The sequence below is a fragment of the Bidens hawaiensis genome, unplaced genomic scaffold (assembly GCF_021521415.1).
Source record: "Bidens hawaiensis isolate Kalapana, Puna unplaced genomic scaffold, B.hawaiensis_p1.1 tig00012841_1, whole genome shotgun sequence".
NCBI lineage: Eukaryota > Viridiplantae > Streptophyta > Magnoliopsida > Asterales > Asteraceae > Bidens > Bidens hawaiensis.
The window spans coordinates 14,570-37,694 of NW_027492072.1; the positions used below are offsets into that span (position 1 = coordinate 14,570).

The 23,125-nt window shown below is 35.7% G+C and overlaps 2 protein-coding genes across 2 annotated transcripts; one reads left to right on the top strand and one right to left on the bottom strand.

The window, feature by feature from the left end:
* The first annotated feature begins 14,306 nt into the window (after positions 1–14,306).
* LOC143542433 (uncharacterized) lies at positions 14,307–15,642 on the top strand. Its single transcript, XM_077035019.1, has one exon. The coding sequence runs from the start codon at positions 14,562–14,564 to the stop codon at positions 15,429–15,431; it is 870 nt and encodes a 289-aa protein (XP_076891134.1). The 5' UTR covers positions 14,307–14,561; the 3' UTR covers positions 15,432–15,642.
* Positions 15,643–19,575: 3,933 nt separating this feature from the next.
* Positions 19,576–22,126, bottom strand: LOC143542434 (L-ascorbate oxidase homolog). The gene is made up of 7 exons (XM_077035020.1): positions 21,971–22,126; positions 21,780–21,889; positions 21,416–21,686; positions 20,887–21,332; positions 20,454–20,819; positions 20,288–20,369; positions 19,576–19,982 (listed from the first exon to the last, which is right to left on the bottom strand). The coding sequence occupies exons 1-7, from the start codon at positions 22,124–22,126 to the stop codon at positions 19,791–19,793; spliced, it is 1,623 nt and encodes a 540-aa protein (XP_076891135.1). The 3' UTR covers positions 19,576–19,790.
* Between the last annotated feature and the right edge of the window lie 999 nt (positions 22,127–23,125).

The following is a 23,125-nucleotide window of genomic DNA, read 5'->3' on the forward strand; positions in this document are numbered from 1 at the left end:
TTGACTTTTCAAAATATAAGGTCATGTGTAGTGGATGGGCTACATGGGGGGGGGGGGGGGATTTTTGGTACGTGACGCCACGTCAGCAAAGGAACTATATTCATTTTAAGGGCAGTGGTTTATATCACACTATTGCCTCATCACATCGCAACGTCATTTCCTTATTATTTTTATTATTAAAATAAATAAATAAAACTTCATTAAATTAAATAAATAAATAATTACATTAAAATTAAAAAAACAAACATTAAAATAAAAAATATAAAAAAAATAGAAAAAATACATATAAAAATAATAATTTATGACTCGTCTTCGCTTTCTTCGTATTGTTCGTCATAGTCGTCTTCGTCTCCAAAGGAACGATTCGCCCAAACTTGGTGAACCAAATCCGCCTTAAGTTGATTATGTATCTCACTTTATGTGAATTTGTGATGGTTTTGTGTTCGCTGTCCTTCGGTTGCATCAGGAAATTGTTTTGGAACGCTCTCTAGTATATAGTATTGGCATACTGCTCTGCCAATATCTTCTAAAATCATATGCAATATAATACACGTATACATGACATCGCTCATTTTTCCCAACGACCGTACACGACAAGAGTTTTTCACATAATGCCAACGTTTTTTAAGAACCCCAAAACACCTCTGTATATTCTTTCGCGCAAATTTAATAACTTTGAAAGTAGAAGGGCCATTAGGTCATTAAACCAAAGTTAAAGCTGAGGTCCAATCTGCAATTTTGTAAAACTTGATGATAATGGACCATGATCCAATTGCCAATGGTTTGCTAGGAAAGTGCAAAGGAAACGGATCGTTGGGGCAAAGGTCGATGGCCCGTCACGCAGCTATAAAGATATCGAACCTTGAGTTGACACATGGTTGATGACTAATCATCGGTGAATGACACGTGTTGATGACATTGCATTGCAGCGGACCGACAAAGGTGTCACCAATGGTCTGGCAACGGCTAGATGTTTTCGAAGTCTTACATGTAATGATGCGTGTCCGATGACACATCGTTGTGCTGGCCCAGGGGCCAAAGGAGAATCCCGACGGTCCGCTGAGATGGTTGAAACCAGCTATAATTAGCGGGCATGGGCAAACCATTCTGCTCATTCTGAAATCCTCGTCTCAATTGGTGTTCTCGACACCCTTCAATGCATCTTGATCCCTGTTTCACGTTCCGACGTATTGTCAAGACTTCGTTAGATGAACCCTCGTGCTTTAAGTGAAGTAGAGATTCTGCATGACCAGTTTAACTTGTTACACTATTTATTAAGGTATTAGCTATGTTCTAGTAAATTGTTAGTCTAGGATATATTCAAACCTTAAATCATCAATCAGTTTTCGTACAAAATTTTTAACAAAAAGTAACGTTTATTCATCATGAAGAAACCTTTTATAATTTGAACTTTAAAAATAGATAAATGTTTTATCAAAGGTTTGAAACTATAAAACAAGAGTTAACAAAGTCTGTAGGCAGATCATCTGAAGATATAGATATTTATGTAAACATATTATTATAAGTAAAGCATCAGAAAAGCAAAGGTTACTAGACAAGGCTTAACAACTGAAACAAAAAGATGAATACGCTAAATCGTTAACATTTGAACAAACAAGTTTTATTATTTTAAAACATATATTATCTGTTAAAGTGTTGACAAATGTTTACATGGGCATGCTAAATCTATAAAATGTTATAACATAAGATAGAGAATATAAACTCAGACTAATTAAGCATGTGCTTGAATCCAAGTATATTTGACTAAATGACAGCTGGCATGTCACAAGTCATTCTCAATATGTTCCTTGTCGGCATCAGGGCTCAAGGAATAGTTACTTGTGTGTGTGTATTAGTAGAATACGCACTGAGGGTCGCAACAAGAGGACTCTACTGAGTTTTTAGAAAACCATATTTGTGTTTTAGCAAATTTCTGAATAACTTTTGAGTCAATCAACGTTTAACTAGCATATAGCTGACGTATTTTAAAAGTGTTTATAGGTGATCAAGCTTAGAAGGTAAAACAAGGATAAAAGTCATGGAAATGGATGATAATTAGCAGCTTTAGTCTAATGGCTCAATTTTTGTTATAATTAAATCCTAGTAATATTATGTACTAAATTAAACAAATATTTTGTAAAACTAACGGGTGTATAAAATTTTTGACGTTTATATAATGAATATTTTAAGACTTCCAAATAGCATAACAATGACATATATACAAAACCGGTACCATCAATTGGTTACATTTCCACGCCCTAAGTCGGGGTGTAAAAACTAGACTATCCTAAATTCCATCAATCTTGCATTGTCATTTCATTTATTTCATCAACTATCCTAAAAACGCTTCGTCACTGCCAGCACTACTCTTAAATACCCCAAAACCAATTTTCATTGTTTCTTTTTTTGAAAGTAATTATAAAGATGATGGATAATTGGGTAAGTAAAGATTGAGACTCCATTTGTAAATCCTCTCTCCTCTTCCCTAATCGGTGACTGCAACCCTCATACAACTAACCTAAGACTACATGTTATGGTTTAACCAGAAATGGTTGGTTAAAGTGTCACGTCACTGCCACGTATGCAGCATAGCTTTAACTAGCCCGCTCTTTAACTAGCACGTTATGGGTAAACTAAGTTTAACTAGATATTAAAAAAAAAAAATTGTCACAAAGACGTGATTGGTTGTTAGTGGGGTGGACCCACTTTTTCTGTTCTCGCATCGTTAAGGGGATGATGCTCTCCATCTTTGGCGACACTCGTGGTGCGCTAGTGTGTTAAAGGCTTAGCTAGGCACTTATAATGCCCTTTGCGTGAGACCATAACAAATAGTTTAATAGTAAGGGACGGTGTATCCTAAGAAGGTACCTTGGCTGGTTGTGGTAACTGCATGTGGTCTCTCTTACCCTTAAAAGGTATTATATTTGGACAGCGTTCTTAAGAAAATAATAAGAATTACATGATAAAGGAAAAACATTTATCTTTTGTTACCAACCACTCACAAAATAATATTACACACTTTGATCATACATTTTTATAACATCGTATCTATAAAAAAATTCTTTGTGTTTTAATATGACACTTATTTTATTTAAGATTTCAGGCATAGACGAAGGACGGTTGAGATAAAGAGTACAAATGATTGCAACTCTAAATACTAAGATTTGAAGAGTTGTAGTCTAATTAAACTATCAAATCTTTTAATACTTTAACCAATATGAAATAGATATATTTTGTCTTAATAATACATAAAATTGACATATATAGTGTTGATTATTTCGGATACATGGATTATAAAGAGTTGATCAAGGGTTTTGCTTCCAACAATGCTAGAAGAGCATCACGATTTGTTTAAGCATTTTAGTTGGATCAGTATGTTAAAATACATTTATTTTATTTATTTGTTATCACAATTATGTAAACTATATATGAGTTATTAATTTTGTTATTTATGGCCCAATTTTTTACATGCCCTAGGCCCTGAATCTTTATTTTTATGTTTTGTATTCTTGAGTACGGCATTGAGATGATATATCTATGTCCTTCGGTCCTTCTCTTTCTCGCTTGAAGATAGCCAATTGTGAGTCGTGACTAATGATGGAGGCGAGGGGTGTTTTTTGTTTTTTTTTCAAAAGTGTTGGGATTCTCCTTAAATACGCGGGTGAATCTTCCTAAGAAGGGTGCCAACCGTACTAATTTTGACGCTCTGTGCGTGACTCACTAAAAAACACAATTAATGAGGAAACTCATTACTATGAGAAAACCCCTTTATATTTTAAACTTGAGACCTTAAGATCTCAATCCTTAAGCATTATCCCATACTAGTGGAGCAGAAAGCCAACTACGAGGCAAAGGATGTTGTAATTGGTTATAGGGAGCAAGAATGGGAGAGTTGGTTGTCTCGTACTTTGAATCAAACTCGTTAGACATTATCTATATCAAAAAACGAACATGACATACATTATTATACTTATATAGGTAAAAGATCCAATACAATAATCTTTATCCTAGATTACGTACGCGACCAAATACAACATTGATTTCAGAAACCCTATATCACAAATACCACTGCCCCATCACTTTCCCTCAAGCCATCTCCACCACCACCGATCCAACATTAGCCGGTATCAATACTCTTCCGTCACCATCACTAGCGTCTACAACGAGTGTTTGGCAACTCGTCAGGAAAAACGACTGCTACTCCCCTTGTTTCATAGGTTTGTTTTAACAATTGATCGATTAAACTTTGAAATTGATCTAATTAATCATCAAGTCGTCCAAACAAACACATCTTGATCTTCAATCGAATCAATTTTTTACTTGAGCCTAATTGGTTTTAACCGTGAAAGTATTAGGTTTTAGCCTTGAACGTTTAAGGTTTTTACCTTGAAAGTATTAGGTTTTAACTTTGAACGTTTTAGGTTTTAACCTTGAATGTATTAGGTTTTGGAATTTGATTTGAGCGTCTTAGTTTTTTAACCTTGAGCATGATTCGCGTACCTAATATACGTAAAACGATTATTGTACGCTAACTCACCCCTACTTATATATATCAAATGTTTGTATTATATAGATCACAATTTTAATTATAACAAAACTTGATTTAATGATGGCGGCGAAATGTAATGTTTGCAAGAATATTCCCTGATCTATTAAAGGAAATCCAATGAAGAGATAGAAAGGGAGATCTCAAAAACGATTGAAGCCGGTGAAATTTTAGGCTGTCGGGTTATGGGGCAGGAAGATAGAGATGATTATTGAGGAATAGAAGTATACATGTAATCAATGAATATGCTATCTTATAGCATTGGAGGTGAATGGGAGGAAAGGAAACCAAATGGTATTAAGAATATGAAAATGAAACACAAGGTTAGCTTTGACGTGATTCAGAAAACTGAACTAGGTGATGCATCAAATGCACACATTAAAAATCAACGGAGGAAGTTGACTACAAAGATGTGTGTGATTTGAAGGCCTACTCATTTCTATGGTTGAAAAATAGTAGCACGAGAGCAAGCATTGATTGGAAATCATGGTGCAAATTTATTTTTGAAAATTTTCCAATATAATTGTAGGTTTGTAGTTGGTTACTTTTCTTGATTCGTTCGGTATACTTTAGGGTTTTTGCTACTTAATTGTATGAGGTCCTATTTGTTTTTCATTTATAACATTTGGCCTTTCAAAAAAATAAATAAATAAATAAATTGGGCGGCGAAGCCTAATTACACACAACTAGAAAATCCGAAACGAAACTTAAAAAAACCTTGATTCAAAACTAATAAATAATAATAATAATAATGTAGGGCCAATATTCTATATTGTTTATAGGATTGTATATGTCGTTTTAGTTTGCTTTTATTCGGTATAGTACGTACTCGATACGTTTATTTTGTAAACTTTGGAGACATGGAGACCCTATATAAGGGTCACTTTACCCATTTCTCCAAAAGAACTCCAGCAACCCTTTTCACAACTCCTTTGGAAATAAAGAAGTTTCTCTCTAACTTCTTCTTCTCTCTTATCTTCAAGCAAATAAACTAAACAAAACTAAGATCCGAGATCCGAGTGTCGTTGGTGATTTCCGCTAACCAACAACACGGATTGATCCGAGTCAAGTCTTGAGATCTATCTAGAGGACCTACAAGTGGTATCAGAGCTTTCGGCTCGACTTTTTGTGGTTTTCGGATCAAACTTTTCGGATTTTCATCTTAGTTTTTGTTGGATTTGAGGTTGATTTCGTGTTACACATCTCTTTTGGAGTCCCTTACACCTTAGAAACACACGAAAATCACCAAATCTAAGTTTTTAGTATTTTATATTTTTTTGTCTGAGCTCAGATTCGGCTTAAAAAACTCATATCTAGGCTGATTTATTGATTTTTAGACTAAAGTTTTTTTGACTTTTTGGAAGTTTGGGTGTTTTTATATTCTCAAAAAAAAATAAATAAATAAATAAAAATTCCACATCGGGTACTGTAGCAATCGCATCGCCGAGGTACTGTAGCAATCGTTTCGCATAGGTACTGTAGCAAATCGTTTCGCTTCGCACGAGGGTACTATAGCAATCGTTTCACTTCGCACGGGTACTGTAGCAATCGCATCACCGAGGTACTGTAGTAATCGCTTCGCACGGGTACTGTAGCAAATCGTTTTGCTTCACACGGGGGGGGGGGGGGGGGTACTGTAGCAATCGTTTCGCTTCGCACGGTACTGTAGCAATCGCTTCGCACGGGGGGTACTGTAGCAACTCATGCGAAACACTGTCGCGACTCATGCGAAACACTGTAACGACTCGGTACTGTAGCAACTTGGTACTGTAGCAAAAAAAACTTAATTTTTTTTTTCTCTTTCAAAAAAAAAATCTAACCAATTTAAAAAAATGTCTTACGAACCTGAGCTTGGAGGGAATCTGGATATGGGAGAAAGCCAAAAGACGATGTTAAAAGGAGAATTCGACATGTTTACGCATGTTCAAGGAGAATCGATTGCTTCTCTCATCAACAGATTTGAGTCACTCGTCACTAAAATGGGAAGTGCCGGTATCATCAAAGGTTTGTCTGAGATCAACATGAAGCTGTTGAATTCACTGCCTTATACATGGAGCATCAATGTGGTTACCATCAAGAGAACCACAAACCTGTATACCATGACACTCTTAGAGTTGGCTTCTACCATCAAGTCTTTTGAAATAATGGAAGATAAGCTCCAAATAAACAATCAGTCCAAAGAAAATAAAGTTGGGTCAAGTAATAAAGTTTGGACAAGTTCTGTAGGTGGAAGCAGTCATGCATGTCCTATCATTCCCGACACATCACCTTGCGATAAGGTAAACCACAACTTATGCAAACAAGCATGCATAAACAAAGTTACATACTATAGATATCATCAAGACGAGTTTTAAAAGAAAATGCAAAACTTCGCCAGTTAAATGCTGAATATGTAAAAGCTGACAAGATTTACGTTGAAAAGATTAAAACTCACCATGATGATGTGGCAAATCTTAAACTTAAAATTTTTATAAAGGAGCATGATGTTATCTATTATAAAAATATAATTTATGAACTAAAAGAGGAAATTGAGAATTTGAAATTTGATGCTTCTGACAAAAGGGAAAAGGAAAAGAAAGTTGAAAGATTTGAAGCATCATCTGAGAAATTGGATGATCTTATTGAAGCCCAGAGAAGTACTAAAGTTAAAGCGGGGCTAGGATATGATTATTCAGTGGTACCTCCACCGATGAATGATAATTACACTAGCTTGCCCCACTTTAGCTATAATACTTTTCCAGGCGAGGAAATGGAATACGGGGTTGGTAGAATACCAAAGCCTGTGAAATTTATTCCTGCTGCCTCTCAAACTGCTGCTCCAGTCCCATCATCTGATAAATCTAACATCAATGTGTCTTGTGTAGCAGGTGATGTAAATAATGGTGAATGTGGGACGGTTTACCTGGGTTGTAAGCTAAAAAGAAAGTTAGAACCACGTTTTAAATCATGTGTGGATCTAATCAAAACTATTAACAATCTAGTTTGTAATAAAGTTTGTGAATCCATGTTGGAAAGTTTAAAGTCAGGGTCAAATTATGTATTTTGTGAAAATTCAAGTGATAATAGTTGTCAAACGTTTGCAATGAAAATGAATGTTCTTCTTCTGACTCAGATTATGAAACGTTTGTGATGAAACTTTTGTTGAAAAATGTGTCAACGAAAGTAGGCCTGTTGAGGTGAACATATCAAGTTGTTCATCATCAAGTTGTGAGACCGAGGATAATTCAAGTAAAAGCAAAGTTTTTGAAAATGAAAAGACAAGTAGTTTGTGTAAATATGTTTCACCAAATAAACGATCATTTTCTCAAACAACCAATCAATTTAGAAATCCAAAGCCATACAACTTCTGTGACAAAAACTACTATGCTCATTTTCAACAAAATTTTGTTGATCCATATTACACAAATGTGTTTTATAATCATGTTCCTTTCCAAGGATCACATTTCCCACCGCATCAACCATATTATAGTTCAGATGAGTTCTATAGCACTCCTAGGAGAAAGTGTTGTTTTGTGTGTGGTCACTCTTCTCACCTTGCAAGACAATGCAAGCACTGGTTCAAGCAACAGCTTGATATTCAAATGCGGCTTAGTCAGTCCCCAAAAGAAGCTTTCAGTAGCCCTGATTCAAGGACTGATCAAGCTGATAGTGAACCCAGTGAAATGGATGTGAGATTCAAAGTAAATAAAGTAAAACACAAAAAGAAACCTTTTTAAAAAACCAAGAAGGATAAAATCAAAAAGGATCCTAAAACTGTAAAGTCTGAGGATTCACCAAAAACAGTTTCAAAATCAAGAAAAGAAAAGTCCAAAATTTTCAAAACCAAGAAACAAGTTTTACTTGGATTCCTAAGGACTGTTCTTCATCAAGTGAGGATCCAACAAGAAATAAATGCTTTTCAGGAAAATAAAATCAAGTTTGGTCGATTTATGTAACGTCCTCGTTTCAGTAAGCAAATAAATAAATAAGTACAAGTTTCGAGTTTTATTTTAGTTATCGTGCCACGTGAAGTCGTTAAATTAATTAGAATATATATCGAATATAGATAATATTAATAGAAGGTTAATGGACTTGATAATGATTTAGGCCTAAAAGCCTTTAGACTTAGTCTATTTAAACCCCCAAACCCTAAATCTCATCCTTATCCTAATCATTTCATCATCATTTCTCCAATCATCCTACACACACCCATACACTCACAAAAATAACCCCTGTACACCAACATTCAAATCCAACCTCAATCCATTCAAGTTATTCAAGTTTCATCAATTCCAAAAGGTAAAACTTACAATCATTTCAATATAATACTCGTTAAGGTTATTAACATAAAACCGACCCAAACCGACATAAAACGAGCCGAGCAAAACGGGTTTCAAGCAAATATAATATCAATAATAACAATAATATCTTGAGCTCTAACAAGAATACAAACAATAATAACAATCGGCATAAACGGGGTTTGACGAGACCCGAGTTACAAACTGTTCGGGCTCGAACCCGGAAACCCGATGCCCGACCCAACAGAAACAGACACAGATCCAAACCCAGCCGGACCCGTGATGGCTCGAGCCGTAAGTGGAAGTGAAAACCAGATTTGGACCCATGAAACCATACCCGAACCCCTAGGAACCAGACCCAAACCCAACAAAATCCGATGCGACGCGAATAGCTCAAACTCTTCGCGCGAAATCCTTTATGCGAAAAACATGAGCGAAATCCGGTATGCGAAAAAAAGTCCCATGCGAAAAAGTTATGCGAAAAATCCGTGCGAAAAAGTTATGCGAAAAAGGCTATGCGAAATTCTTGGTTGTGTATGGCCGGAGGTGAAGGAAAGAGGGGCAAACGGCGGTGGCCGGAGTTAGCTGAGGAGGTGGCGGCCGTGGGTAGGGAGAAGAAGTAGAAGTGGTGGTGGAGGGTGACCGTGGAATACGATGAGGGAACCAAAACCCGACCTCCGAGTGTCGTCATCCAATGGCCGGAATTAAGTGGGTGGCGGCGGTTGGTGTTGAAGTTGGTAAGGAAGAAAGGAGAGAAAGAAGAAGATTAGGTTAAAAAGAAAACGGGGGGGGGGGGGGGGGGGGGGGAGGGGGGGAGCACTTATGTAATAATAATAATAATAATAATAATAATAATAATGATAATAATAATAATGTCATGGGACAGCAGCAGCTTGTTAGCTGCATGTTTGAAAAGAAAAGGAAAATAATAATAATACTAATAATAATAATAATAATAATAAATCTATAATTCTTATAATAATAAATAAAATATATAATACTAATAATAATAAATAAAGATATATAATACAAGGAGGTGACCCGAACTTGATTCGAAAATAAACGAGACCCGAACCCGAGACCCGACTCGTCTAACACCCCGTAACCCGCCTCATGCCATATCAATAGTTTATGGGACCCGTTTGGTAACACTTAAATGAAAGGTCCGTTGTAAGTGAAGAAAGTAAAAGGAGTTTGTACACGAAGGATGACTTACGAAAATAAATAATTATGTAATAATAATAAGAACGAAAAGTAAAGAATTAATATAATAATAAATGTCGTTAAGAACGTAAATTAATAAAGGCGGTTCAACAATAAGGTAGTGTCAAGTACATTAAATTAACAAGAAGAATTTGAAAGGTTACATGTCGGTTCGAATAACTTAAAAGTTAACCCCGTTAACTTAAGAGAATAAATAACAAACAAGTATAGAGATTAATACGTGTACGTTATTAACAGTTCGTTGAGCTCAGTTGAAAAAAGGCATCCCTACTAATTCGGAAAAAAATCGACTACAGGTGAGTTCTAGCCCCTTTTATGTGTTATGTTTTCGGGGCTGTGTGCATACTACGATGTGTTTAGTTTTATACACTTAACTTAAATGGTAAGTGTGTATTAGATATATGTTTGCGTATGAATGTGAATGATATGGATTTATTAATTTAGTATGCCCGTAGTTATAATTAAGTATATTATAAGTGAAGGATAAAGGTACGAAACGAACGAATGTATGATTGTATGTTTGAACGGTTAGTAAAGGGCTGCGGACGCTACAAATATCTGCGAAGAATATAGGGTTGCGGATTCTACGAATATCTGCGAAGAATATAGGGTTGCGGACCCTACTAATATCTGCAAAGAATATAGGTTGCTGACCCTACTAATATCTGCGAAGAATATAGTGTTGCGGACCCTACTAATATCTGCGAAGAATATAGGGCGCAGACCCTACTAATATCTGCGAAGAATAAAGGCTGACAGACCCTAATAATATTTGCGAAGTTTATAGGATGAAAGACTCATTACAATATAGAAGGGACGTGTAGGTATTAATTAAAGAAAGTCAGATAAAGTATGGAAGATTGCATGTATGTATGTATGTATGTATGTATGTATGTATGTATGTGTGTGTGTGTATGTATGTATGTATGTATGTATGATTGTAGAGGAACAGGTAACTAATTAATACGTATCTTCGGACGCGTATTAATAAGTAAGTGGATGCAATGTATGTTAATTAACTACAACTCACTCAGCGTAGCTGACTTTTAGTATGCACGCAGGTGAGTAGAATGAGGCAGGTTGCTTAGAGTGGGACACGTGGCAAACGAAAGAAGACTGGCATCGAAGAAAAGAAGAGTCACGTGTTATTTATGTTTGATGTTTAGGACGTATGTTATTTCCGTGGAAGACAAAGTACTGAGGCTATGTAAGAATGGTTGACGTTATTCCGCGAAATGTTTTAATTAACTCTGATTTTCTGATTTATGTGAATGAGTAAATCCAACCGGCAAGAAAGTAGGGCACCTGGGAACGGGGCCTTACAATTTATGATTGACCTTCCCGGGACAAAAGTATCCCGGGAACCCATGTCTATTTGAACGCTTAGTGCATGCAGGGTCAATCAAGTAGGACTATCAATAGTATTAGGTAATTAGATAGTGATTGCACCCGGCATATGATGGGAGACGAACCCTTGCTATTTGATGCTAAACCATTTGATGGCGGATTCGAGTCTTTCATAAGCGACATGGGAGGACAAACTTCATGGAAGGGAAGCCTTGTTTAAATGGTTCAACAACAACTTTTCGAGCGTTTCTCAAACCAACGTCGTCCAACTGCTTCTCTCAAGTGATGGATCAAGCATCAGCTGTTGGATCTCGATTTGAATCTCTTCAACTTTGTTATACAATGTGATAATGCATGCTTAAGATATTCTATCTGAAAACAACTTTGCTGACCTTTTCACTAAAGCCATTGATCATGCCCGGTTTGAATTTCTGGTCGAATCGCTCGGCATGATCAATTTTGATTAAAACAACCTATCTATCCTTTTGTTTTAAAATTGTAAATATTTTTCAAATATGTCACAATTTTAGAGGGAGAAAATGAGTTAAGTTTAACTCACCAAAAAGATTTTCAATTCATCTTAAGAAAAGCAAAAACAAATCATTTGATTTACCAAAAAGATTTTATATTACTTTTAAGAAAATCTAAAAGGAATTGTCCCGATTAGAGGGAGCTCCTGCTTAGAGGGAGTCGGATAATTAAAATTTTCAAATTTGAGAAATTGATCCGACCATTGGAAAATGATAGTACATTGGTATGTAATAATCCTAGCGCATGAAAAGAGTAGATCAAAAGTTTACAAAATCACTCACAGATGTGTAGATAGGCTTGACAAATAAGTAAGTGTCGGATGATATAAACCTAAATTCCTGCCGGTACTAGTGGATATACGTTTATGAAGCGGTTGCATGATTCCGCGAAGTCATATTCTTGAAGGCAGAAATGTAAATATACATGTCATACCCAAGCCTCTTTCTTTACCTGATCACAATCGTCTTATGAAATTCGCGTCAATTTTTAATTTTTCTTGAGTCAAGAAAAGAAAAGAAAAGAAAAAGAAAAGAGTTAAGAATATAAAAGGAAAAACATAAAAGAAAAAGAAAAATCAAGAAAAAGAGTCGAAAATGTTTCAGTCCTAGGAATTTTAACTTCTGCTTTATTTCTTCATTTATTTTGATCCAAGCCTTGGACTTTCTCTGTTTGTAGTCATACAAGATCTGATTGTTAAGGCCCTAAATCTTCTGCTTTATTTTAATCTTTATAGATTGAGTCAAGTGTGCAAAAATAAAGCATAAAGTGTCAAGTATGTTAATAAGAGTATTGTGATCAAATAAGAAAGGTTTAAGTCAAGTTGAGATGATATGTCAACACAAAGTAAGCCCGAAATATGATGTAATCAGTAACATGTCTGATTAAGTAGGGACCACATAAGCACCGTGCCTAATTGTACTTTAAACGTATCACTTTGGCATCAAAACACTTGTCAGGTTAAACAAATGGACGATATCTACAGTCGGTGATGAAATTGTGACATAATAATATCAAAATGGAAACGCGATCTAGGGCTTTGCAAATCAATATGATTCCATGATGTGATCTTTCTTACAAAAATATTAAAATCATTAGAAAATTTTGCAAATATTATTGATATATAATATTAATTTCATCTTTACTCCTATCTTTTATTGTTTATTTTGATTTTGTTTTATTTTAGTTTCAACTTTAAAATGTTATGTATATATTTTCGTTATTTTTAAAATATATGAAAATGCCAAAAAGATTTTAAGTTTTTATTATGTTCGTACATATTTTGTTAAACTTTGTTTTATTCAAAATCATGTGTTTTGTTGTCAAGGTCGTTCATGCAAAGTTCGTTGGAAATCTGGGACTTAAACAAATCATTTACAAGTTGAGGGACTGAAATTGGGAGGGCCTGTGAAAGAATTCTTCCTTGACCCTCGAAAGGGTCTGTGAACGAATCTTATTCGTTTTAAGTTTTGTGCAGCTATACATGGACAGGTAGATCAAGATCAAAATCTGCTTGGAGTTGCAGATGCTGAAGCGAAAAGAAAATGAGAACGTGAAAGCTGGTGGTTGAAGCTAAAAATGAACTAATTGCATTCAAAGACAAGGAAATAAACCAGTCGGCTCAAGAAAGTCAACAAAAGAAAATTAGATGTCGAGCCTCCCGCATCTGATGTTTCTAAAATTTGTTGTTGCCGATCCTTTTTAGAAAATAAGATTGAAGTTCAAGTCTACAAGACTGGAAAATAATGAACTGTTCAAGATCCAATCTCGATCAAACTACTGGATCAAGACAAGTATTAAGTTTAAGAAATAAAGACGAAGCAAAGAACTTGATGAAGGTTACTCGACATACTCAATCCTAGAGGGAGATTGTATGGCCAATATTCTATATTGTTTTTGGGATTGTACATGTCGTTTTAGTTTGCTTTTAGCCGGTGTAGTACGTACTCGATACGTTTATTTTGTACGTTTATTTTGTAAACTTTGGAGAAATTGAGACCCTATATAAGGGTCACTTTACCCATTTCTCCAAAAAAACTCCAACAACCCTTTTCACATCTCCTTTGGAAATAAAGAAGTTTCTCTCTAACTTCTTCTTCTCTCTTATCTTCAAGCAAATAAACAAAACAAAACTAAGATCCGAGATCCGAATGTTGTTGGTGATTTCCACTGACCAACAACACGGATTGATCCGAGTCAAGTCTTGAGATCTATCTAGAGGACCTACAAATAATAATAATAATCAATTTAATAGATAACTTAACACCAAATATATGTTGATGACAGATTCATAAGGTGATGCACGTACTATATATACGTTACATTTCAAAACATATGTAAAAGTAAAAAATGTCACAAGAAAATTTATTATAAATTTTTTTTCTTTAGGAAAGTACAATCAATATGCCATCCCTCCACTCTTTTGTTGTCACTCTATTAAAGCTTCAACACTCGCATTCTTGATCTTCCTATTCTTTCGCCAAAAGCCATTCAAACAACAAAGGCAACTCTTGTTTCCTCTTTTCTTTTATTTGCTTTTCTTTTCTCTCTCACAACAAATCCAACTTTCTTCTTGTTTTTTTCCCTACCTCTTGTTTCTTTCTTTAACTTCATCTTCAAATTAATCAACAACCTTAAACATGATCCGAGAGCTTTTTGGTGGAGGTGCTGCTGGACTTCTAAATCGTGACCAAAATCCTCCCATTCCCGGATCACCCTCTTCTTCCACCACCACCACCACCACAGCCACCACGGACTCCGCTACGGTCCCAAACCCGACCGCACCTGACATCCAGAAATTAAGATGTCCGCGGTGTGATTCCTCCAACACAAAGTTTTGCTACTACAACAACTACAACCTCACTCAGCCGCGCCATTTTTGCAAGACTTGTAGACGCTACTGGACCAAAGGTGGAGCTCTACGTAACGTCCCCATCGGAGGCGGATGCCGAAAGAACAAAGGAACCACCATTGCGGCAGCGGTAGGGAAACCGATCTCCGCCACGGGAAAACTGAAAGCAGTGGTGTCATCTGAGCTTGGAAAGGCTGGTTTTATTAATGGTTTTGAACATGAGTTCAGCCCCAACCCATTATTATGGTCTGGTCCACCTCAAACATCTCATCTTCTTTCTTTACTCCGAGCCACCCAAAACCCTAACCCTAATTTCACATCAAATCCAATAACCCATGTGAAAGATCAAGGCTTTATTAATGTTGGATCAAACATGGGGAACCTAGGGTTTGAACCATTAGGTCAAACTCAAGCATCATCATTAGGGCTTTGCAGTTCTTTGTGGAGAAATAATCAAAATGATCAGCAAGGGATGATCATGAACAGTGGCCATGAAGTTCAAAACACTCAACGGCTGAGATCATCATATCCAGCAAACTACTACCATCATGATCAAACTACACCGTTGATCTTGGGTAGCAATGCGGCCAACACCTCGTCTTCGGCATCGACTTCAACCATCTTGGATTCTGCTCAGTTATTGCAGGTGGTGAGATAGGGTTTTGGAACCAAACCATTCCGTGGTCAGATCTAGCCGCGGCCAACGGTGCATACCCTTAAGAATGTTTCATATATTTTTGTTTTGGTTATTCATAGTTAAGAGCTTAATTAATTAACTAGGGTTTGTGGTAAACTTCAATTTGTGGTGATTTGGGGTGTGGTATATGAATATGGTTTGTTATTTAATATCATGTATGTGTGCTTAATTAATGAGTGTTTTCAGTTATATATATCACAGGGCTCACTTTGACTCTAAGTAGTACTTCATCTGTGCATCAATGTGTTTTCCGCTCTTCATGGTTAGCAATATGAACACTCTACACATAATCTTGTTATAACAAGAAAAACTGCTTCATAGACTGACTTTAACTTTAATTTTCCTAAGGATAACCTCGGAAGTGTTTTTTCAAGATTAGAGGTAGGGGAGTGTATGGGTTGATTTTGGGCTCATAGCTAATTAGTATTTGCAACCGAAATTTCGGTTTTGAAAAACCCATTGGTTACTGTTTTCGTTTTGGTATGGTTTCGGTTTGGTTAACGGTCGGTTTGAAGCGAGGCATAAGTGAAACCGAACCGTAGTTTTAAGTTTAAAGTACCATCAATTAATAATTTGTTTTTGTTATTTTGGTTCTAATAAAGGGTGATGCTATTCCAAAATAAGTTTTACATAATATTAATATAATCATAAGAATGAGTTTTAGTTGAACCGATATTAAAGGGAAAGTAAAAATTTGGGTTGGAGGGTCATAAGATTTGATCAAGTTTGAATCCCTTCCCAACCTAGTTTTACCATTGTGGCCTTCAGACGGTGGGCTTTCCACGAAACATGAGTTGATGTGCTTGGGCTATCAGCGCTATTTGTTGTCACGAGCATATGACGTTGTCTTTTGTTATTGAGTTACCAAAGATAAAGATAACCGAGTAGTTAAAAAGTATATATAATCATGGGAATTGGTCAAAAGTACGTAGATTAGACATTTTTTGAGAAAAACAAAATCTTGCATTGAAGAATATACATGACCTAGTTTCTGCTTCATGCATATTTAATTAAAATTTTATATATTTTGGTTTGGTGAGGAGAGCATAATAATATAGTTATAGGAATCAAAAGGAGTGGGCAAAAACACATAGATAAGAGAGCATATCTTCTTGGTTAGCTCAAAACATTTTTAGGGTTGATTTACCTTTTCTGCTTAGTGGATGGATGATGGACGAAAAGAGAAGATTCTTATATTCACTATTGTTAGTATGATTTGCATGATATAATATTAGTGTATGCTTTAATCCACAAATATCCCTATAATGATAATTAATTAGTGATCGATGATATTTTATCTAATTAAATAAAATTATTTAGTTAGATGCAGAAAATTTAACCCTACTCAAATTCTTTTGCTAAATACCTTCTCAGTACGTACTTTTGACGATGTAGTTTTGCACTTTTTTTGCTATTTCAGGAGCAATAAGATATATGTTAAAACATCAGATTTAAATTGTTGAGTCTTATCATGGTTTGATGGTACTAGTGCATGCCCTTGTCTCCGCAAAATATAGAACATTTAGTCGTCGTATATAATAAGAATATTATCAAATTCTGTTTTACTTTCCATAAAAGCTAATATTTAGAAATATTCTTCGTACATTAGTGTTTGGCATATTTAACGTTAGTTTGTTTTATTTTAGTCTCTATAGAGATGAACATTTGGCACTATACTATACCGATACCATACTAAACTAGTATTGTGCTGATAAATTCGATCGGTATCGACATCATTTATACACTTGCACATGATAACAGAACTTTTGATGTGAATTAATGAGAACTAGCACAAAAATACACACACAACTAGTTTGATTACCTTAAACATGTCGATGGATATTATGGATAGCTAGTACTATTCATTTGACCTGACTAGCCCAATTAATGTGGTAGCGCCACAAAGCATGCAATTGCATATATCATATCAAACCCTGAATATATGTTGTGTCGGGCATAGTACGTTACGAGGCATCTAGTGATAACAAATGTAGTCAAGGTTTTGTTCTGACCTCATATTAGTTACATCACATGTGCTTAAACTAAATGTTGTGATGTCATATATCTAACCTATGAAACTCACTAACTTCATTTGACCATTTTTCAAAATGTTTTTCAATTATTATTTGATAGTGACGTGGTTTGAATTAATAAGTCGAGTATTGATTAATAGCTGAAGCCAAAAACCTTGTTTTGATCAAGATTGGCATTTAGATCGAGCATTACCTTGAAGACCCTTAGTCGTCTAACCACAAGTCAACTTTGACATAGATTACTTTACATCAATGTACTATTTTAGTAAAGCGATTGTAAAGGCGTTCAATACTTCGTAACTCTTAATTAAATTTTTGCTGCTTTGTTTGATTATCAATAATTAGGATACATTACGCCCACCCCTTTGTGTGGGTGTGACAATTATGCAAACCCATATTAGATTATTACATTTTAGTGTGTTAATGCATGTATATGCTTACTTGGACACTTCTGGCCTTAATAGGCCTTGTTTGGTGTTAGTGGTTTAAAATACAAATATTTACATACTGCATACAAATAACAAACGTTTTGTACTAAATTTCATATTCAAGGCTATTATTTCTCTTCTAAACGTTTTGTACTAAATTTCATATTCCGAGCCCAAGTCAAGCCAGGGTGGTTTCAAGCTCGGCTCAAAATTAAATGAGGCAACTTAGCTAGGCTCTAGCTCGATTTTGAAGTTAAACGAGCTTAAGATCGAGCCAACGAGCCAAGCCATGACTCGAGCCAAGCCTGGGTCGATTTTGGCTCAGTTACAATACTGATCCAAATCAGCTTAGAATGTTTTAAATCAATTTTTTATAGCTAGTTTTATCGAGCGAGCTATGAGCCCGAGCTTCGAGCCTCGAGCTTTTTAAACAGCCATAGGCTCGTGTAACTTAGATGCGTAGATTTTGCAATTTCAAAAAATATATAACAAATTTGGTTAGATAATATGTTTAGCTTTAGCATGTATACATATTTATTTACCCCTTTGAAAATCATATATAAGTCAAGTGTATTGTATCTTGGGCTTTTGCATTGGTATCAGGCTACCAGCCTTGGTGTCAGCCCAAAACTTTCTAGCACATTAATCATGTAACTTCTAAGCTCTAACAAGAGCTGCACCAAAGTTTTGTGACAAAACCAGTGTTGGACTGTTGGGCCCCAACACAATCAAATCAAGTCAAAGCAAGTCAAAATCAGTTTTGATCTAATTTAGAAACCGGTTTCCAAGGGGAAAAAGGATCGGAACAATTTGAAACCAGTTCAGTTTCAAATCGCTTTTTCTTTCTTGTTTCTTTCGGTTTCAAACCGGTTTGACTTGAGGAGTTCTCAAACCGATTACAAGCTAGCGGTTCGGCCCGGTTTCGTAACGATTTCTCCCAAACTGGTTTCTGGATCAGATCAGGCTGGTGTCGGATCCCAAATCATTTCAATGTGTACCTCAAGTTGTAACACATAAGACACAACCTAAGTCCATCGCGCTCCCATTTATGATCATTCGCATTATGAACTAGAAAGTTTTGCAATTTATATAGTAAATATATTTTCAAAACTATAATATTGAAACAATAAGGTTTTTGTTTAAAAAATAATCTTTCCACACCCACTAGTTATAGATAAAATTAATGATTTACATGACTTTCTTCCACAATGTTAGGACTACATGATTAAAGTTATTTGAGTTTCATATAGTTTATTATAATAAATTATATTTAATTATGAAAAATAAATATAAGAAGTAATTATTGTATGAAATTGAATGATGAGAATAAATTATTGCTCTTAGAGGACGAATGGATTTATGACGTGATAGATGCGTTTTTAGGGTTCTTCTTCTTCTTCAAATAAAGAGGATTCACAAAGGGACGTTTATGGGCTTTGCAAGGGCCTGTCTGCTTATTAGAGATAAGCTTAATGTGTTTCACATTGTTCATTGTAATAAATAATTTGGTTATGAAAAATAAACGTAAAAGGTCATATCGATGTGAAAAAATAAAGATTTTTGTAATGAGTGAACCATTAGAGAAGAAATTAGTGTTTTTGAAGGTATGAATGGATTTCTGAATTGAGAAACACTTATATGACATGCAAACACTTTCCATGAAGACATTCTAAATTGATTAAACTTGAGACTATCATCTCAAAAGTAAAATAATGGCCATGTAAACCTTACATTAAGATGAAGTATATCAAACAATTAAAACCAAATCACAATAGTAAGTATTATTATTCTCCTACACGCCATGGTTACACCCTCGTAACTGCGCAAAGGGATAAGGAAAGCTGAACTCTAACATGTGACTACTTAGCCTTGCCACAACGCAATGCATTTTGAGGTATGTCATATTCGGTAAACAAGCTCTTCTCATTGTTCCAAACTCTGGCATACAACTGCTGTCCCAAATACTGCCGCGGCCAGTTTGCTGATCTCAAATTCCACATACCCTTGTTGTCCAATGACACTAATATCGCGCTCCAAGATTTTGGGTAAACCTGCATATCATCAAATCAATAGAAGATTGATTACAAAAACTACAAATTGTTGTTTAATGTTGTAAGAGTGTATTACATATGGGTCGTTTTGGTCAGTTTTGGGCTCAAACCGAACAAGAACAGAAGTTTTGCCTTTAGAAAGCCTTTCGGTTTTGGCATTTTATATTGTTCCAGTTCAGTTAAGTTACGGGTCGGTTTTGGTTTAATATTTGTGCTTGTAATGTTTGAGCCCAAAAAGACTGGTTCAAAATAATGACGTTGGGAGTAAAAATTTGAATTTTACGACTCAAGAAAGTCTCGATTACCTGGACTGTGTATCGCGACGTAGCATCGTTCATATTGTAGAACTTTTTCCTCAATGTTGCATTCCATTGGCCACCACCAAAACTACATGTTACATGATCATAATAATAAGTATTTCAAATTTTAATTCTTGAATTTTTTTAATATAACAAGAGATGGTTTGGTTACCCGACGCTCCAGAAATCGTAACCATCAAGATGCCATGACTGAACCGAGTTCTCATTATTCTGGAAGACAATTTCAACAAAATCATGAAGAGCGAAACCGATTACTGATGTGCCTAGAACTGCAGGGCCCGCAGGGGGTGTGGGTTTGATGGAGTTCACTTTGAATACTCCAGGAATGTTGAAGTAGTCAGCAAGCTTCAATGGGGTGGTTGGGTTAACATAAGAGACTTTGTTCACAGCGTACCGAAGCTGCCCGCCAATACTAGCTTTTGAGTTAGCAAGCACAACTGTTCTAGTTATTGGAATTGTCCCATAGTGAAATGAACCTTGAGGGTTGGGCCTTGCTGCATTTGCTGTCAGGTTCCATCTACAAAGAACACGATAAGGGCAAATTCGGAGAGTAAAATATAAAAGTTAAGCGGTTAACAAGTTACCTGATTGTTCTGGCTTGCTTCATTGACCAGTGAACTTGATAAGTTGGTGCAATGGGCAATGGCAATGAAGCTTTGGCTTTAGAACCAGCATAATGAAGGATTCCAGTAGCAGTAAGAGCTGGTTTTGTGAATCGGGTTGAAGCGACAATGTAATAATCTTTTGCGGGCGAGTGTAGGGTGACCAAGAAAGAAGCAGATTGACCGACATGAAGGTCAAGTGATTCATAGGATTCATGTAAAGTATGAGCTCCTTCTACTTCAACCAATATCATAGTATGACCTTGGATCCTAAAGTTGATTGAAGTTGTCAAAGCCACATTTGACACCCTAAACAAGTACCTTTGACCCGCTTGACCAGTGAACGACGTCGCACGAGGACTCCCGTTGATAAGTAGAGCATCAGGTTTAGGTAGAGCTTTTCCTGAATCAAGTCTTGCTCTTAATGTCTGTAAAAAAAGAAACTTTAACTGTTTATAACTTGGTAAAAAAAAGGTTAAAAATCTATGATAATATGTTACAAAGTACAAACCTTGTGATCAGATTTCCACCAATCACTAACAAGTACGGTGAACTCCGCAGCGGGTGGAAGATATGGGACAAAGATCACAGGTCTTGCTTGGATATTAAACCCTCCGAAAGCTCCAACAGCTCTATGCATACCGAGTGAAGCAAAGTATGAAAAGGTTCCAATCTGATCTTTGACTTGCATATGATAAGTCCACTGAGAACCGGGCGGGATTGGGCAGTTTGTTCCAAGAACTCCATCTTGCCATGAAGTTTTTCTTTGCTTTACTCCGTTCCTGTTGTCGCATTGTTCGTATATTATGTACTTGAATCAAAAATATAAAAGAAAGATAACAAAATGAAGCTAAAATAAGTAAATAATCACACACCATGTGATGAGGAAAGGCTCATCCAGCTTATTGACAACATTAACAATTACATTGTCATTGGTTTCACACTCGATAGTCAGGCCGGGAAACATCCCATTAATAAGTATACCCTGCAACAGTTACAGCATTTGGTTAGGGTGTTGATGTTTTAAACATTACAATAATGCAATATATATGTTAGGAAGAATTACCCTCTGCGGAACACCAAGAGGTCTAATCTCTCCATATGTAATGACCCAGTTAAAATTTCGGTATGGGTCTTCCGCCTTAACATTAGAGAACAAGACACAGAGCAAAGCCAAGAATCCAAGAAAAAATGGTAGGAAACTGGCCTGCTGCTGCTTCATGTTGTCACAAAATCAAACACAAATATGAAAAACAGTGCTAGGAAACTGAAGAAGTAGTTGAAGAAGATGATGATGAGATGGTGGAAGTGCATTGGAGAATTTATACAGCGGGAAACACCAAGAAAGAAGCTGAGTACGGCGTACTTCATGGTGGATATTAATGATCATAATAAGTGACTAATGGGTATTAAGTAGTAGCAGAAGATGATGAATTAAAATATTGTGGAGTTTGCTTGAGATCTATATTAATCAGAGAAGGAGATAACATGCATGCATGTGTAAAAGTTAATGTAGAATAATTATATTATTATTATTCTAAAGTGTATATTTAATTTGATCGGAAATATACGCTACTAAATACCAACTACCAAGTACCAACTGATGTTTAGCATTAGATGTAAGTTATCTAACCAAGGCATAGGGGTCGAACCAAGATCAGTTTCTTTTTTATTTACTTACATTTGCGTTTCTAAGTTGTGGGTTTGAGACTTGAGTGAACCAGGTGCCCCTTTTTATGGTTTTCTTAAAACAACCGTTCACACCACTACAATAAATTCTACATCATTAAATTTGTATATGCTTTTGATGTCACATCTGAGGGGCATGGCCCATGGGTAGTGGTTAATACTTAAAACCATTCAAGGGCTATTTTCTTTTATATAATTATTACATTCTTTTTAGTTAAAAAAACATGCGTAATGAAAAATTCTCTCTCAAAATTATCATTTTAAAACACGTGTAAGATTTATTGTAAAAGCGTTCATGTCCTTATAACGCCCCAAGGGATGGTGTAGGGGCCTTATCCACCAATATGATGCCGTACTATACGCACATGGCTTGTAGCATGCGTATACTTTTAATTGTGCATTAATATTCACCTTCATATAAGAATCACTAAAAGATCAAAATAAAGAAATACAATGAAATGAGAAGTTGGTACAACAAATTCACGATTTTTTACAGATGTAATTATTAGAAAATGTTTGATGAGTCGGTGTC

What these genes read in the sequence shown, in the direction of transcription:
- LOC143542433 (XM_077035019.1), top strand. Translation starts at nt 14,562, where the DNA reads ATGATCCGAGAGCTTTTTGGTGGAGGTGCTGCTGGACTTCTAAATCGT.
- LOC143542434 (XM_077035020.1), bottom strand. Translation starts at nt 22,126, where the DNA reads ATGAAGCAGCAGCAGGCCAGTTTCCTACCATTTTTTCTTGGATTCTTG. An exon ending in CTCTTGGTGTTCCGCAGAGG is followed by an intron (nt 21,890 to 21,970) that starts GTAATTCTTCCT and finishes TAACTGTTGCAG; the next exon opens with GGTATACTTATTAATGGGAT. An exon ending in AAGCAAGCCAGAACAATCAG is followed by an intron (nt 20,820 to 20,886) that starts GTAACTTGTTAA and finishes TGTTCTTTGTAG; the next exon opens with ATGGAACCTGACAGCAAATG.